Here is a 17,735-nt window from a genome sequence, read left to right on the forward strand (position 1 = left end):
GAGTGGATACATTGCTCGATCGAGTGATATTGATGACGGGAAGCTTATTCGAGAGCCTGCTAGTGCTCGTTTAAGCGATGAATTACCAGAAAGGCCTCGCTCGAGAGGTAAGAAGCGCCCAAAGGACACCGAACTTGCTCCGGAAGACACTTTGGAGGCGAGAAACAAGGGACTCGAGATTCCAATTACGGTTCCCTTCCCGAGGCGGCTACAGAATACCAAGATTAATCAACAATTTAGCAAATTTGTTGAGCTGTTGAAGAGTTTGGAAGTTTCCGTGCCGTTCACTGAGTTGCTTACCAAGGTACCCTCTTATTTACGATTTATGAAAGATATTTTAGCACGTAAGAGGACCATAAATGATAATGAGACTATAGCTTTGACTGAGATGGGGTCAACCCTGTCTCAAAATAAGCTACCTCTTAAGCAATCAGACCCGGGTAGTTTTTCGATCCCTTGTCACATAGGAATGCAGTTGATTGATAATGCGCTATGCGATTTAGGCGCTAGCGTAAGTGTTTTACCTTTGTCTCTAGCTAAGAGACTTGGTGTGACAAAGCTGAGTTGCACCAATATGACTGTCCAGATGGCCGACCGTAGTCTATCACGGCCACTAGGTGTAGCGGAAGACGTACCTGTTAGGATCGGGAAGTTCTTTATTCCCGTTGACTTTGTCGTCCTAGATATCCCCGAAGATGTGCATACCCCTATCATTTTAGGGAGACCATTTTTGTCCACCGCCGTGCGGTGATAGATGTCGGGGAAGACTTTGACCTTCCGGGTAGGGGATGAGGAGTCGACTTTTCATCAGTCCAAGTTCCGGAGGGCTCCCATGCAAGCTCAGCCTTGCAATGCCCTCTCTTCTGTTGACCCTATTATTGACACTCCAATTTTGGAGAATATTGCCATTATTGCTGACCCTCCGCCTCATACTGAGAGCAAAAAGGAGGAGAATTCGTCTGTTTCCCTTACTGTAGGTACAGATAAAGGCAAGAAAGGAGCTGTCAAGGGACGGGGTGCAACCAGTATCAATCAATCTGGAGCAAAGGATGCGAAAGAAGATGACAGAGGGGCGAGAACGAAGGCAGTTCGAACTTACATAGATTGTAACTATGTTCCTCCTCCTCTCAGAAATTCGAGCTCATGGAAATCAAAGAGGACAGTTAGTATCGCTGAAGTGACGTCCTCTAGTCAGAAGCCCACGAAGGGGCTACTGACAGCTGATGGGAATTAAACGGGGAAATGCCCCGTGTAACAAATTGTAATAGATTTTTGGTTTGAATTTCTTTTGAATTTAATTATTTATTACGTTTTTATTAGGACAATTAGTTTAGACTTTCTTTATCTTAGACTGAGACTATAGACTATTTTGCTGTGTATTTGGTATTTGGGATATGTTTTATGCAGGTTTGGGGATATGTCACGCATTTCGAGGAAGAAAAGGTAGAAATTCAAAGAAATATACACGAGGAAGTCCTTGATCGAGTACTTTTGTACTCGATCGAGTGAAAGATGGTTCGATCGAGTCTGCTGGCTACTCGATCGAGAAAGGCCACAGGGGAACAGGTCGATCGAAAGGTTTCTTATTCGATCGAGCAAAGGGGATATCAAAAGTCCTCGATCGAGTGATTAAAACCACTCGATCGAGTGGAATGAACAGTAAACGACGGGAGTTTTTCTTCTTAAAACTCTTATTTTTCTAATTCATTTCATTTCACCCCTAATTTGTCTAACCCCCCTCCTTAATGTGCGACTTTTTTTTCCCCCAAATCCCTAATTTTTGCCCAAATTTATCAAATTCACCACCTACATTCTATCACTAGCACTTGATTCTTCAATAGCCCCTTATATTCCCCTTCTTTTGTGCTCGTTTTTGCGGATTTTAAGAGGAATTAGGGTTTGCGGTTTTTCAATTGAAAATCCGCCTTTGTTGCGTGTTGTTTGGAGTTCAATTGCTAAATTGTAGGTCAATCATCATCAAGTAAGTGTTCATTCAACCTCTTTGCATTTTATCTTTATTTTTTTTCGAATTTTTATGAGGTGATTTGAATTAGGGCTCGAAAATTCCATGTATAGTCGACTTGTTTCGATTTTATTGTGTTCATTTGCCCTTGATTAGCTTATTGATGATGTTTTCGCAGTTCCTTACTGTTTCTACATATTAAATTTGAATCTTGCGCGATTTTCGCGATTAGGGTTCCTGTGAGTCGGAAATTTCGACTGTCAGACGGTTGTTTTGCCTTGTAATTGCGGTTATCGCCTACTTGTTACTGTTATTAACCGCTGTTAACTGTTTTCCGTCCCCTATCGCCATTACATGCTTTGAATTATTAGGAATCTCGCGCTGTGAATGGTTACTCTCGACTGCCCGGAGTGATACATGTCCCCATTTTCGGTTTTCATGCTGTTTTCACCCTTTTGCAGTCACTGTTTTATCATTTTATCACCACTCACATGCTGTTTTTTCGAAAATCTTTGAGGAATTGCTTGTTTTTGATTGCTGTACGTCGATCATTTCGACTGATAGGGCCTCATATTTGATGTCACATGTTGGTTAGCGGGTTGTTTTAACCACGGTTAGCAGCATATCTCTTATTCGTGCCCTTTGACACTTTGCAGGATGGACGCGAGTTCCTTGCCTTCTAGTAGTACGTCCTCCAGCTCTTCTGTGAGCGAGCAAGTGGCCCATGCTGCTACCACTAGCTCTGCCTCAGTCACCACCACAGCACCAGCGATTTTACTTGTCTCACTGCGCAGGACAGTGTACGGCGCACCCGGCTCGGCGGGAGTTCGGTTCAGCTTCACCACCATACCTCCCGTGCCTTTCTCTTTCATTGGATCGCGGATTCAGCCCCGTTTTCCGCAGCTTGGTATGGTGCCACCAAGGACACACAAAGAACAGGCTAGCCAGTTAGCCATCACTTCCAGCCCTTCATGCTGTTGCTGGGAGAGCGCACTCACACCTCTACCGAAGATGCCTACGTGACGTTTTACTTCAAAGGCTCACCGGACACGGTTAGCCGCCTTACTTCGTTGTCCCCTCTCCTCCACCCGTTTCCTTACACAAGCTGACCTAGAGACCTTAGGCATCTATGAGGAGGTCTGTAGTTTGTTGAACGGGACGGGTATGTCGGGTCTGATTACCATGCAGGAGGCTACCATTCGTACCCTTACGTACGAGTTCTTTAGCTCCTACTCTTTTGACACCGACTCCTACCAGTCGACCACTCCAGTTCCTCGCATTCACTTCCGACTCCGCAATGAGTCGCATCACCGGGACCTTGGCCAAGTTTGGGGAGGTTTTGGGACTAGTTAGTGATGGTCCCACTGCCCCACCTCGAGAGCTCCTTCAACCACTTTGGGCTGCTCTTTTCTCACACCCCTTCCACTCACGGAAGGGAGCTCACGTTCACTTACCTCGCGCCCGTTATTACTTGCGTCTGTTAGGAGAGACCATTTTTGGGCGCCCTGAGCCCAATAACGTGACCAACACTGAGCTAGCGATTCTCGCGGGGTACCTCAACATTGACTACGGTACCCCGTTTGTTCTAAACATTGCTTATCTGGTGGCTCAGCATTGGAACGGTATTGGGACTCGGGTCACGACCGCAGTGGTCTGCGGCGGGCTAGTTACTAGGATTGCCCGCCACCTTTACCCCACTGACCCTTCACTCACTGCACCCGATGAGGTGGCTTACCTGACCGGATGCCATGGTTACCTTGACTGGTTCCGAAGGCGAAGGGGAGTGCGAGGACGTGGAAGATCCGTGGCTCCACGTCGTCACCTTGCCGTGCTCTACCCTTCCGCCACTTTCACCGCTCCCTATCCGCCGAGGGAGCGAGGCCACCTCCACCTACCTACCACCTTACCTTCACCCCTCCCTCTTCTTCCTCTAAGAAGAGGAAGCGGGAGGCCGGAGCTTCTTCTAGCTCTCAGGCTCAGACTCAGGCCCAGGCTGGACCGACACCCACGCCTCAGCCTACACCCACTCATACTCCACCTCCACTTGACCCTCCTTCTGGTTCGGTTTTTCCGGCCAATTTTGTCTGCCCTCCTGCTTTAGAGACGCCCGCGGTCACAGACCAAGGGCGTCGTGATGCCTTGTCTCCGGATTTGTGCAGGTACCTTACTGAGATGAGACGGGATATGGCCTTGGCTGTATTCCCACTCTACGAGTTCCACATCCGAGCCCGGCGACCGATTCCAGAGGGGTGGCCGCATCCTTCCTTCTACCGATACCCAGCGGACGGGTACCCTCCACTACCTTCTGACTCAGAGTCGGAACCGGAGGAGACAGAGGTAGCACGAGAGGTGCGGTTACGGGCAGAGCAGGCGGCGGCGAGAGCTGCCAGAGAGGAGCAGAGTGACCCTCCGTTCGTACCCGGTCCGGAGGATCAGGATGGAGATGACTGAGTCTCCCCCTTGTTGTTGCTGGTTTGGGGAGACGGTTTTGTTGAGTCAGAGTACCTGAGAGATAGCGGTGCCGACGACGAGTAGCTACTGGTCTACTCACTTCCCCAGTTTTCTGGCTGGTTTGGGGAAGTTCGTGTTTTGTATGTTCTCTCACTCTTTTTATTTTTCGTCTCCTTTATTTTTCTTTTTTATTGGTTGTATACCCCCATCCCCCATTTTACTGCTGGTGTATGCTGGAGGACAACGAGGGCGTTGTCCGTTTTGGTTTGGGGAGGGTATTGCATCCTTTTGAGTCTGCATCTGCATTTGTTTTGCATTCACGTTTAATTTTTCAGTTTGCATTTGTTGTTTATTTTCAAAAAAAAATCAAAAATTCAAAAAAAATTAGAAAATGTTAAAAATTCAAAAAAAATTTCACGTCTATTTTTGCATATAGGTTGAGTCGGAACGGTAGATTTCCGTGATGAAATTGCACTTTAACTTGTCAATTCACTTGAGCCTTGCACTTTATTGATGGTTTTTAGCTTTGTCATACGCACAGTCTACGAATTTCTGTTCAAATAATAGCTGACCGTTTAGACTTGACCTGATAAATTGGCAAACTACTTAAAAATTCTGAGTTTTTAGAGCCCATAACTGGTGACATTCATGACCAGTTCATTAGGAATTTTGAGAGTAGTACTCCTTGCATAGCATGTTCGTCTCTTTTGCACATTTATGACATTCAATTTCTCGTCAAATGCACATATTCGGGTCTGCGGTTGGTGTCACATGCAGGGAGGGTCTTGCAATTTCCCTTTCTTTACATTCTTCACCCATTTAGCTCCACATTGACCAAAACTTGCCTTTTTGACCCATTAGCTACATTCCAAACTAAGCCTGCCTAGTCAAGCTAGTTAGTCTGTCCTTTTGTGGTATGTTTTCCGTTGCAGTTTGGTCCGTAATTCCCGTTTGGAGTTGGTGACTGTATTAAAGAAAGAGGAAGTGAAAAAAAAAAAAAAAAAAAAAAGTATCGAAAAGAAAAAAAAAAGAAACGTGAAGAAAGAAAAAAAAAAGAAAAATATGAAAAAATGAGATTCACGTGAAACAAAAGAAAAAGAAAGAGTTGTGAAAAGTTGGACCCTCTTGTCAGAGTTGAGAAGATGTTCGAAGACGTACAATCGACAAGAGGGTTGGTTGTTTCAGTTAGTTGTCTCAGACGGTGTTTAAAAAAGGGAACTTTGTGACCGTCTAGCTCCTCCACTCTTATTCCATATTTTTTGAGGAGATTGTGCTTCCAGTCTAGTGAGTTTTGTGCCAAGTGAAGGGCACCTGTGTTAGTCTTTCAGTCAGTTTGAGATCCGGATGGTTTATTATGGTCCTGTTAGGAACTAGCTTGACGCTTTTACCTCCACATTTCCATAACTTGTTTAGCCTTTTCTCACCTGAGCCTCACTATTCCCATATTATTTGCAAACCCTCGGCTGTGACGGACATTATTGGTTGGAGTGTGTGCATTAGTACTTGAATTGTCTTTCATTTTTGTTGCATGCATGCTATGTAGGTCGCTTGATTAGGCGAGTGACTGTCTTTCTTCTCTCTTTTACATATAACATTTGCCCTTTGCTTCATGAGAGAAGAGTGACCACGTGAGAGTCCGGTTTTGTTGGTCTTGCAAGGTCGATAGGTCGGACTTTATTTCGAACGAGCTTATAATTCGTTTGCGTATTGATCTAGCTTTAATCGTTGATTTTCGTTGCATTAAATTGGTTCAAGTAGACAAGTTAGGCTAGCTCTGAGTTATCATTTCCGTTCCATTAGTTTAGTTTTGAGTTTACTCGAGGGCGAGTAAAGGTTTGGTTTGGGGAGATTTGATACGTGCCTAATGTATAGCCTTTTGGCCTATTTCAAAGACGTATTTCTATGCATTTATATACTGTTTTTATAGTATTTTGCCCCGAATTGGCTACTTTGGTGTATTTTGTCCTTTTTGTAGGGATAATCGCGGAAGTAGCGGAACCATGCTCCATTTCGTCCTTTTTGCATGCATTTAGAGGAGACGGGATTGTCCCAGAGTGAGATGCTGCACTTGAAGTGTCGTTGCACGCATTACGAAGCATTTGGGTGAAGACGTGAGCTGAATTGAAGACCCAAGTGGTCTATCGAGTTGATTGGTGGTCTATCGAGCAGTTTATAGGACGATCGAGAGGTCCCTAAGCTTCCCAAGACTCGATCGAGCTGTTCAAGACTCGATCGAGTAAGCTGCATTTGACCTGGTCCTCGATCGAGTTCCCGAAGGTCGATCGAGGAGTTCTCGTTGAGCCGTTGGTCGATCGAGTGGTTTTGCCTACTCGATCGAGAGGATTTCGTCTGTGGGCTTTAATTAGTCCGTGTTTTAGTATATTCCGCATAAACACTTAGGCTTTTTGGCTATTTAACCTATGTTTAACTAGGTTATTAGTCATCTTTTATTCTCTTATCATCTTTTTACTCTCTTTTATCTTTATTCTTTTTACTATCCTTGACATTAGACTGCTACTTTCCTACGTTGGATTTCCTTGCTCGGATTTCGTTCTTTACGCCGGAAATTGCTGGATTGTAATTCTCTTTCCCTTTTAATAATAATTAACCTTCTTTTGTTGTTTTAATTCTTGTTTTATGTTATTGTTATTATTCTCCCCGCCCTAATTTGATTATCGTTGCTTTTTTTATTATTTGCGCTATGTTTTCTTTGGAATTTTATATCTTTGTTAGTTTATCAATAGACATGAGTAGCTAATCTCCTTTCATGTTGGGATTAGGGATGCATGTAGAATAATGACGACGTAGTGAATGAATTAGACGAATTGACATAAGAGACTCTGTCACTATAGCAATATAATTGTAATTCCCGACCTAGTTGAGTGCACGCTTCTATGTCACCCATTAATGCTACAATTAACCCTGGATCGAAAGATTGGATTAAATAGGCCTGCTATAAACAGTAGACTACCCTAATGAGGACGAAAGTTTAGTTAGTGGTATTTTAGGGTGGGAAGTGGACCGAAAGGACCTTCTAATATCCGTCTCGCATTAGTTCGTCTGAGTCATTTACTGCTAAGTTGTTGAACTACCGTAGTGAACCGAATTCCCGACATGTCCCTCTCTTATTGATAGTTTAAAATCATTTTCTTGCTTTACTGCTCTGCCCTTATTTCTCTTCCTTTTACTCCGTAGTTTAGAACCAAATATTTATCAAACCCAATTGTTACCTTAGAATTAGAAATAGATAGCTGTAGTTGCATTCCTCCCTGTGGATTCGATACTCGACTGCCTCTACTACATATTTAGTTTAGACCGTTAGGTTTTATTTTTGACAGGTACGCGACAGACGTGTCAACACCTTTCAATCTTTAATAAAATTAAGCTTTAAAACCGAGATTAAGCAATCAGGCATGTTTGACGCCTAGAGAAAACGTATCAGACGATGCGCCTCTTAGACGGATCGCATCATCTGTTGCGCCTCTTCTGGGGTTGCCAGATCTGCTGATTGTGTTCTCTTTCTGTCTCGATTTACGTGCCTAACTCCTTTTTTTGGTCCGAGTATCTTTTCAGAACCGAGAAAGATCAGTTTTCTTCTTTTATTTTATTTTCCAATATTCTCCAAAGTCTTAATCATTTATTTGGTTAATATGATTTTAGATCTCTAATAATTCAATATTTGAGGATTTAAATTCGTTTAATCAAATCTTTTGATTTTAAATCTCTAGTAATTAATATTAGAAGGTTTAAAATTAATTCTTTTCAGTTTTATTTTTCTAAATTAATTTTCAAAGATTCAGACTTTATTTCTTTTAGGTTTAATTTAGGCTCATTAGTAATTAATATTAATCGGTCTTATTCTAAATCTATTCAATACTTTTCCATCTTTTATTTATTTTCTTCCTTTTATTTTACTTAGTTTATTTTGTTTATTTTCTAAATATGATTCCATAAATAAAACCAAATCATTTTCCTAATTAATTAACTCTAACAACCAACCGGATCTGACTTTCACAGTCAAAACCCGCTTAAGAGCAGACGCATGAAGTGTTGCGCCTCTTCCAGAGGACGCACATTCTGCTGCGTCTACTCCTAGTTGGTTTTTGCCTCTGAACTCATTCCTGTTTTGACGTAGTGTATATATTAATCGACTATTATTCGTATTATCACCTAATTAGCTATATTTCGAGTCTTTTAATTTATTTTGTCATTATTTTCTTATTTCTTTTATCTCCTTTTCTATTTCAATTAATTTCCTTTATTTTTAAATTTTCTTTATTTCTTTCCTAAATCCCGTATTTGGCATTTATAAAATGTACATTCAGCTGTAAATTATATTTTATTCTTTTGTATACTTATTCACATGTAAATGAATGTAATTCATCACTTAGACCCGATTGGATGCTAAATTGTATGTCAAACCGACTTAGTCTAAATTCACATGATAGGATTAACCTACTGGATGTTGCATTGCATGTATACAAATTGACAACATATCAAGTATAAACCACTTCCCTGATCATTAGTCGAGGCCGCTATCGAGGCGGACGGGATTAGGTGTTCAAATAAACGAGCTTCCTAATACGTACCATCACTCCTTACTCAAGATCTCTGTGAACACCCGTGTTCATTGGCATCGCGAGAGTCATTGTAGACATAGAATGCTAAGGATAAAGAATTTCTTAGTGTTCATGTCACTACTTTGTACTGTGTCTTGACATGACGCGAAGTATTCGAACGGTTCGAATTTTCCATAAAAATTGATGGCGACTCCACATATGAAGGCTTGTCAAACCGTTCACTGGTTTCAATGCCTTACAAATCGGTAACGGCCCATGACGTGCTTTGGTTCGCGCCGGAGTTTCGTGGGAGAAGTGTCGCCGCCTCAAAACCAATGCGCGGGTGCACGCGGCACGAGTGGCTGTGTCCACACCTTTCATAGGTAATGTTCAGTGAATCATTGTTATATACTTTACGTAAGGATGTTCTTTCAGTATGGGCATCGTGTCCCTTATTTTACTCGTCCGCTTCCACCATTCTAGATTTACATCTAGTTGAGTACATTTCCCAATGTAATATGAGATTTAACAAGTTTTTACACTTGTGCATAATGCACGGGTTCGAACGGAGATGACTGTTTCAAAAGGGTGAGTTGTTCCTACTTAAGCAAGAATATATGTGGTGTTCAAGTCGAGAAAGAGTGGTACACCTTGGATGTGATTTTCCTTTTTTTGGTTCTTGCTTAAATGGTTAATTGATGTACATGATGTGAATATTCAAAAGAAATATTTGTTGTCTTATTCCTCTTTTCTAAATCAAAAATAATTATTTTCTCAAGTTTTTTAACTCGTATTTAAATTACCATCTATGTTAGAATTAATAAGTTGTTTGTAATATCATAAATAGAGTTGCTTGCTCCGAATTTTATTGCATTTAAAATTGCAGAATCTCAATTTCATGGATTATTATGTTTTATGAGAATAGGAAAGGTTGGAAAGAAAGGTGTGGCAATACATGGTTTTTAAAATTTAATCACAAATCTGGTCATGATGAAATTTAATCACCAATTTATATTTCAAAACTTCTTAAAAATATAAATACTTTAATTTAAATGTCAATGCATTGTTTGTAAAATTGAATACTTTACATGAAGTGTAATAGAAAACCAAAAGGAATAATAATTAAAAACCATAAAACTCTAATAAATCAGATGTGTTTGATTGAAAATCATGATTAGGGAATAAGAGTCACAATAGCATAAACCATCACAAAATACCCTCAATTAATTACTGACATAATAACAAAATACCCTCAGTTGACGTAGTTATTCGTTATCATACTTTGAAAATTGTTACACTTTTACTATTGTTACAATGGAATTGTAATTAGAACCTCAACATGAATGTAAGAATTCATACTTTATTGATTATAATATGAGAATACACTTGTTATTCTGCTTAAACCAAACTCACAAAATTAACATTTGTTAGTGGCAATCAAATTAATCAAATCAGAATTATTAACTTAAATGAGATTCAAATGGATCAAATGCTTAGTTGCAAAGGACAAAACTCTTGACGCATCCAAACCTGAAAATCCAAACAGTTTTATTAGTAGCTAAAAATCTCATATTTACAATACATCAACTAAAAAAATTAAGACAAAAAAAATATCTTAAACTGTAAAATAACACTATATTGTAAATCAAAGTATTTTGAATGAGAAATATAACTTCGTCAACCTAAGTTAGGATTTAGAAATATAAATATATTGAAAAAATAAAATTAATTAACAAATATTGGCAAAGTGAATATGATATTGAAAGAGGGAGAATGAATATATATACATATATATATATATATATATATATATATATATATATATATATATATATATATATATATATATATATATATATATATATTTTTACACATTGTTTAAGACACCAAATATTAGGGCACGCCTCTTCCTCTTCCTTAATATTAAAACATAAAAATGAGTAAGGTAACTGTTTGAGTTTATGATATTAAATTTTATCAAATTAATCTAAGGATTCTTTTACAATTATGTAATATGTGAATATTTTTGTAATATTCTCACATTGATTTCAACAATTTATTTGAGAGAAGATAACCGATTTTGTGAATGAAAAGGGAGGTAAAAAGTTACTACTATAATAACATAAATCAAAGTATAATAATGGTGAGGGAAAATGAAAAGGTCATCCCATTAAATAAAAGAACTGTAAATAGGATATATTGATAACCAAAATTATTAGAGGAGAATAAAAAGTTTGTATAACTTTTTTTTTTGTTTGAAACAAATATTTGGAGAATATAAGAAGAGATTAACTTATTAATCCATTTATTTTAGCATTTAGTATCTTTTTTCTTGGATTTATTTATTTTTTATTTATGAGCACATTTATAGATTTATGATATTTGTAATTTGTGAAAAGGAATAAAAATGAACTTACTTCTCGGAGTGTTACATAGGATTTCTAATTATAAGAGATTTTCATGTAAATTCTTTAATTTTGTATTTTTATATTATTTATAAATTTTGCCTTTTATATTGTCTATAATATCTACCTCAGATAGGGTCATCATTTTTGTAGCAAATAAAATAAAATTGTTCACTGTTAACAAAAACGAAATAATGGTTGAACAAATTGAAATTGATATATTCATTTGAACCCGTATTAAATTAAATTACGACAAAAATAATCTTATATGTGCACATCTTTTAGCAAAATAGGTAAAATTAAATGAAAGGTGGTTAATAATTCATTTATTTGTTAATAATCAATTAATCAATACTTCAACTTTAACCAATGCGAAAATGCCACGTGGAATAAAAATTAAATGATCTAAAAAGACTTTGAATTATATTGTATAGATATATTAGAAGGATCAATTATTTTAATCCTCCCACTGTGGTCGCCAAAAACTTGTTTGTGTGAAACAAGACTACTGCCTTAAGGTACCTTGGAGGTCGTAACTACCCTCCTACACTTTGTGATCTACCCTTAAATGCAAGGATTTGAGCCACGGCTGTAGATGCATGCGTAATCTAATAAACAACGCTAAATTTCTTATAGTAATTTAGCGCTAAAAAATGAATGATATAATCCTCAAACTTAAACACATGAATTCCCAACTATACTTATATATCAAGAAGATTTCAATAACACAACATCAACTAGAGTTTTCACAAGAGTATTTGTGGATGCTAAATTACAAACTAAAGGATAGATGGTTGATTACCTCCATGATCGGATAGGCTCGCCGTGCTACTTCTACTTCTAATGCTAATCTATGCTACGCCTAAGAGACTAATCTAAAGATAGACTAAGTTGTAGTAGTTGTTGTTGTTTGAGTTATCGTTTGCTTGAATGATATGCCTCCATATATATAGGCATCACCGGTTCCTTGAAACTACTCCTTAGTGGGAGGCGGTTAATAAACCACCGAGTCTTCTTGAAGCTTCATATGGGCGCTTATCATGCCTCTTAGCCCAGCGTTTCTCCTTTTGGACTTCTTGGTTTTATTGGAGTCCGTTTGTCTTCAATCTTGAATTGACTTAACATAGGCCCAGTAACCTTATTTTTTAGTTTTCAGACTCACATACCCTGAAAATAATAAATTTAGTAACTTAACTAAATTAGGCAACAACAGTCTGATGTCGTATTAATCGAGTTGCTTTAATGGTACATAAGTTCATAATCTTCCCCGCAATACCATTGTCCACATACACTTCATGTTGGTCCGTATAGATTTCTTGTCGGGTGGTAACTCTCAAAATAAAGTCCACTCGTCTAATTTCGTAGAATAAACAAATTAGATATATGACTCATGCGGCCGAGCATAAGGGTATCATTTTACTTGAGTTATACTCCCTCCGTCCCGGTCATTTGTTGTCTTTTGGTTTTGGCACAAAGACCAAGGAAAGGGGAGGGGGCCAATGATTAAATGACAAGTGGAATAAATTGAGTGTGAATGATCAAATTACTCATCAAATTCAATCTTAAAATAGAAAGGACAACAAATGACTGAGACACCCCAAAATGGAAAAGGACAACAAATGACCGGGACGGAGGGAGTATATACTCTTCCTCAGATTATGCCTTTGCATTTCAGCCCGGCGATTGCTACGGCTTTAATAACCTTACAAATGATAATGATGATATATGAAGAAAGTTTTAAAGTTACTAGAATGAAGGAGATATTGCATAACCGGGTGACCTAATTATCACTATGAAGAAACATTGTGAGTTTTTGCAACCTTCATTCCCATATGATTTTGATTAGTTAAATACCCACGTAAGTGATACATTGTTGTAATTCTCTTGTAAGTGTGATTGCACAATTTGCTTCGTTCTACATGGTATGCTTTGAGCGTCACTACATTTTCTTATCTCATCTACATTACAATCCTTCGCCTACCAACTAATTTGGCAAACTTATTTCATCAAGATCTTCCATGGATAAGAATACTTCATCCAAGCACGAAAGTTCCGTGTCATCATCACCATCACCATCATCGTCGTCTCTTCTCTCATACACCTTACAAATCACCCATTTACTAAGATCCTGCAATCGTCAACCCCGAATTATAAAATTTTCTAACATTTGTATAATCAATTTAAATTAAAACATTTTCGAGTACCATTTGAACCCTAATAAAACCATTACGGATGTGTCCGAGTGTCCAATATAAATCCATGTAGCCAAATCTAAATGATGTATACAAAATATAATTAACAAAAGTAGAGTACCGTATGAACCCTAATAAAACCTTTACGGATGTTGCCTTTATTTGTTATAATCCAAAAAATGGACTTACCTTTTTAGAGTTTGCTCGCTTTTTGGAAGACGACCTACTTGAAGAAGCAGAGTCAGGAAGCCTATACTCGTGCATTATCCAGTTGGTCCAATCTCCCGTAGATGATTCACCAAAATGAAACACGTAATATTTCTTCATACCAACTATTTTCATGCTTGAACTTGACATAATTGGCTCATCCATACCCATTGGTTTCCAGTATCCGCTATCAGTTACTCGGTTCTGAACCTTTCTACTATAGTAATAACATTTGTTGCCTTCTGATAGCGCTTTTCCTGCACAAATTTCGGTTAGTTTTACTCCGTATTAGTTAAGTCCGGCATAAAATGTTTTTATGTAAAGTTTACCTATATATATATATATATATATATATATATATATATATCAGTTATTTTAGAAGGTAATTTATGAATGGTAGTATTTATGACCAGGGTTCAAACACTGTACTGTCATGATCATATTCGCCCTTGTGGCTACCTTTACACCAATCTAAGCTTATACTCCCCTCATCCTATTGATGGTTTTATCCAGGGGCGGAGCCAGGAATTAAATACATGTAGGGCTATTGAAATACGGTTGCAATTTTTTTTAAGTTCAAACAGTGTTTTAGGCAATATCTGTAATTTTGGCCAAAAATTAATACGTTATATTGAGTTTAACGGAGAAAGTAGAGTACTGGAAAAAATTTATATTTCAAAACCATTTTAACTAGAAGTGTATATTTATGTTGCCAAATTTGAGGAGTTAATGTGGACATATTTACTCGAAAAGTGTGGAAATTTAATAAAATATATTCAAAAGTCTAAAACATAATAAATTTGAACCTAAAAACACCCTACTAATATTAGTTAAAAATGCCCACAAATAAATTTTATATATTTAATTAAGGTGTTAATATTTAAGGTAAGTTAAAAATAAACATAAATGTAAAAGAATGATGGGTAGAAGGTTTGAACCCACAACCTCCAATTTATTTATGTAGTGAGTCAGTGACCAACTTTGCTACATTTTTGACATGCCTATATTTGATAGTGAAAATTATTTAACCAGAAATCATGTAGGGCTATAGCCCATATAGCCCACCCCCTCCCTCCGCCCCTGGTTTTATCGATGAGCCGTTGAAATTATGGACTTTCAATTAGTACGTAAACGGATATATGCGTATTTATGGTTCCGAAATAGGTTATAAAAGCTTAGATTAAACATTAATGACACCGATGTGCGCCTCAATTTGTCATACATTTATAATTTAAGGGTTTTTCTAACCTATGCCCACTGGGCATAGGTTAAGAAAGCCAAAAAAAGAAAGAATTTAATGATATCTTTATTGGAAATTGTAATATACAATTACTTTTATTTTTTTCCAAGGAAAATATTTAAATCTTTCTATTTTTGCTTTCTTAACCTATGCCCAGTGGGCATAGGATAGAAAATCCGGTAATTTAATTATGTTTTAGGAAATATATTTAATTTAGTTTTTATGTCCAATTTTAAGGGTTGTATTTATTATTTTCCGGAAAAAATGATAGTACTATGTACTCCCTCCGTCCCGATCAATTGTTAACCTTTGGTTTTGGCACAAAGACCAAGGAAAGAGGAATGGGTCAATTACTAAATGACAAGTGGAACAAATTGAGGGTTAATGATCAAATTGCTCATTAAATTCATTATTAAAATAGAAAGAACAACAAATGACTGAGACACCCAAAAATGAAAAAGAACAACATCTAGTCTTGCTTGTGACTGGCTAATCCCGTCACAAGCTTGTGACCTCTCACAAAAAGGGAGAGGGGACAAGGTGAGAACCCATGCGTTCCCACTCACCTCTCAATGGGCATTTTGTGAAAGGGAACGGTATCCGTCATGAGCATGATGGATTTCGCCCGTCTTCAATGAGATTTTATGAAAAACAATAAATGACCGGGAAGAGGGAGTAGTTAGTTGGTAAGTATAAGCATATTCAAATATAAATCATAAAAGAATGAGGTAAGCTGGACGTGGCAAAACGTTTTAAAACATAATTAAGAAACTACTAATAACATCAATTTAGTTTCCAAAAGCATGTTGTTAACTGTGAGATGGGCCTCTCTCTTTATTGGTGAAAAGAATGATTAATCTTAGTTCAAGTTATATGATTGCTCTCTTTGGTTACAATAATAGTATAAGATTTGGAGCAACTAGTACGGCAATACGCATTGCATGTCGAGTACATTACTTAGTAGAGTACCCTCACCAAATTGCATGTGCTTGCCAAACATCTTATATATGTACCTTATGGATTACTCAATCAAATGACCATAAATGGATAGCAATAAATCTCTCCAAAACTCGATATATCCGTCTTAAAATTAAAAGGTTCAAATACATACCAGTTTTCTTTTGTTAATATCTTGGCATTTTCATTTTGTCTTATCTATAAAAATTAGAATTATTTAACACGTTTTAAACTTATAACTGGATAAATGCATATCTTAAGAGAACTTCAGAATAGAGAACATGATATTAAGGTGACGTTTGATTCGTTAAATGAGACAAGAAAAGGATAGTTAATGTCTGCCGTTTATTTGTATCTTCTACCAGTATTTGTCAAACATAAATTCTTATCCGTTTATAGTATAGGCCAAATAGACCAAATATCCACCCACTTTAAGCAAATGGCCCAAATGTCATCATCTTAACGCCAAATGTCACCAGTGTCAGGTGTCGGGGCCGTCCAATAGGGTGTTCGAAGGTTCTTAGAACCGGGGGCCCAAAAGACGAAGGGCCCAATACGTATACATTTCAATGCAAAGTAATTACAAAGAATAGTGTATGCATTGTTGTCGAATCCGATTCGATCCTATGATTCTACGATTTACGATCCAAAAATGCATGTCCGATACCGGATCCTATGATTCTATCTGTTTGTAGAATCTTACGATCCTAATTATTTGAAATTTTCTAGAGGTAGGATCATAATACGATTCTGCGATCTTACTATCCTACGATCCGACTCCATAGTAAACATATTAAAATAAATTTGTATACAACGACATCGTAAAATCCAAATTTCATGTCATTTGTAGAAACATGTTCATGAAATGATACTAAACTCCTTAATTATCAATATTTTGGTTATAAATAAGTGTTTTGATCTTCAATTATATATTTTTACCAAATAAAAAACTATATTTAGTGAATTTGTATAATCTTACGATTCTACGATCTGATTCCACCGATTTGATCCTACTCTCCCCATCGATTCAAAGTAGAATTCCGATTCTGACAACATTGAGTGTATGGCACAGTTGGTTAGAAATAGAATTCTACTCAATGACAAGGGGCGTTCGAATCCCACTGTCGGCAAGTTCTGGTTTGTTAGCTCTTAACATGCAAATTTACTTTGATAACAAAATATTTAGGAGCAAGTAATGTAGGAGCATATTTCTTTTATCATGAAGTTAATTTTGGTTTGTCTTATTACTCCTATATATGTAAGTAATGTAGGAGCTTATTTGACATTGTTCATCTTAGGATAAAGTATTACTGCTTTTTTAAATGCTTGTTTATAGTATGGGGCCTCAATTTGATATTTTAGAAGCAGGCCCGTGAATCCATTGACGGTGACCTGCGTGCCATTTTCTAAGCTACAAAAGGTAGTTTATCACATGGAAATGGTCTTGGTGACGTTTGGTGTTAAGGTGGTAATATTTTGTCCGTTTTGTTTTAAAGTGGGTGGATATTTAGGCTATTGCGTCTGTATTTATTAATGGATATCTGGTCTATAATAAGACGCTTTGTTTGTAAATCAAATACTCCCAAAAGGTAAAACTTCATGTAGTGGGGGATTCAAAATAAGATGTTTGGGCATATAAGTGATCAAGTTTTAGATTTGTAGTTTAGGAAAAGGTTAACAAAGGCATGATGTTTGACTTAGATTTAATCCGAAAGTAAAATTGAAAACAACATATGAAGAAATATTTTTTGTTTTTAACTT

At 37.4% G+C, this 17,735-nt stretch overlaps 1 protein-coding gene across 1 annotated transcript; it reads right to left on the reverse strand.

Annotated features, from left to right (window-relative positions):
* Positions 1 to 13,181: 13,181 nt before the first annotated feature.
* LOC141594362 (NAC domain-containing protein 104) lies at positions 13,182 to 14,063 on the reverse strand. The gene is made up of 2 exons (XM_074414436.1): positions 13,760 to 14,063; positions 13,182 to 13,506 (listed from the first exon to the last, which is right to left on the reverse strand). Exons 1-2 carry the CDS (start codon positions 13,946 to 13,948, stop codon positions 13,363 to 13,365), a joined length of 333 nt encoding a protein of 110 aa, XP_074270537.1. The 5' UTR covers positions 13,949 to 14,063; the 3' UTR covers positions 13,182 to 13,362.
* Between the last annotated feature and the right edge of the window lie 3,672 nt (positions 14,064 to 17,735).

This window comes from Silene latifolia, chromosome 8, assembly GCF_048544455.1.
Source record: "Silene latifolia isolate original U9 population chromosome 8, ASM4854445v1, whole genome shotgun sequence".
In the NCBI taxonomy this organism is placed as follows: Eukaryota; Viridiplantae; Streptophyta; class Magnoliopsida; order Caryophyllales; family Caryophyllaceae; genus Silene; species Silene latifolia.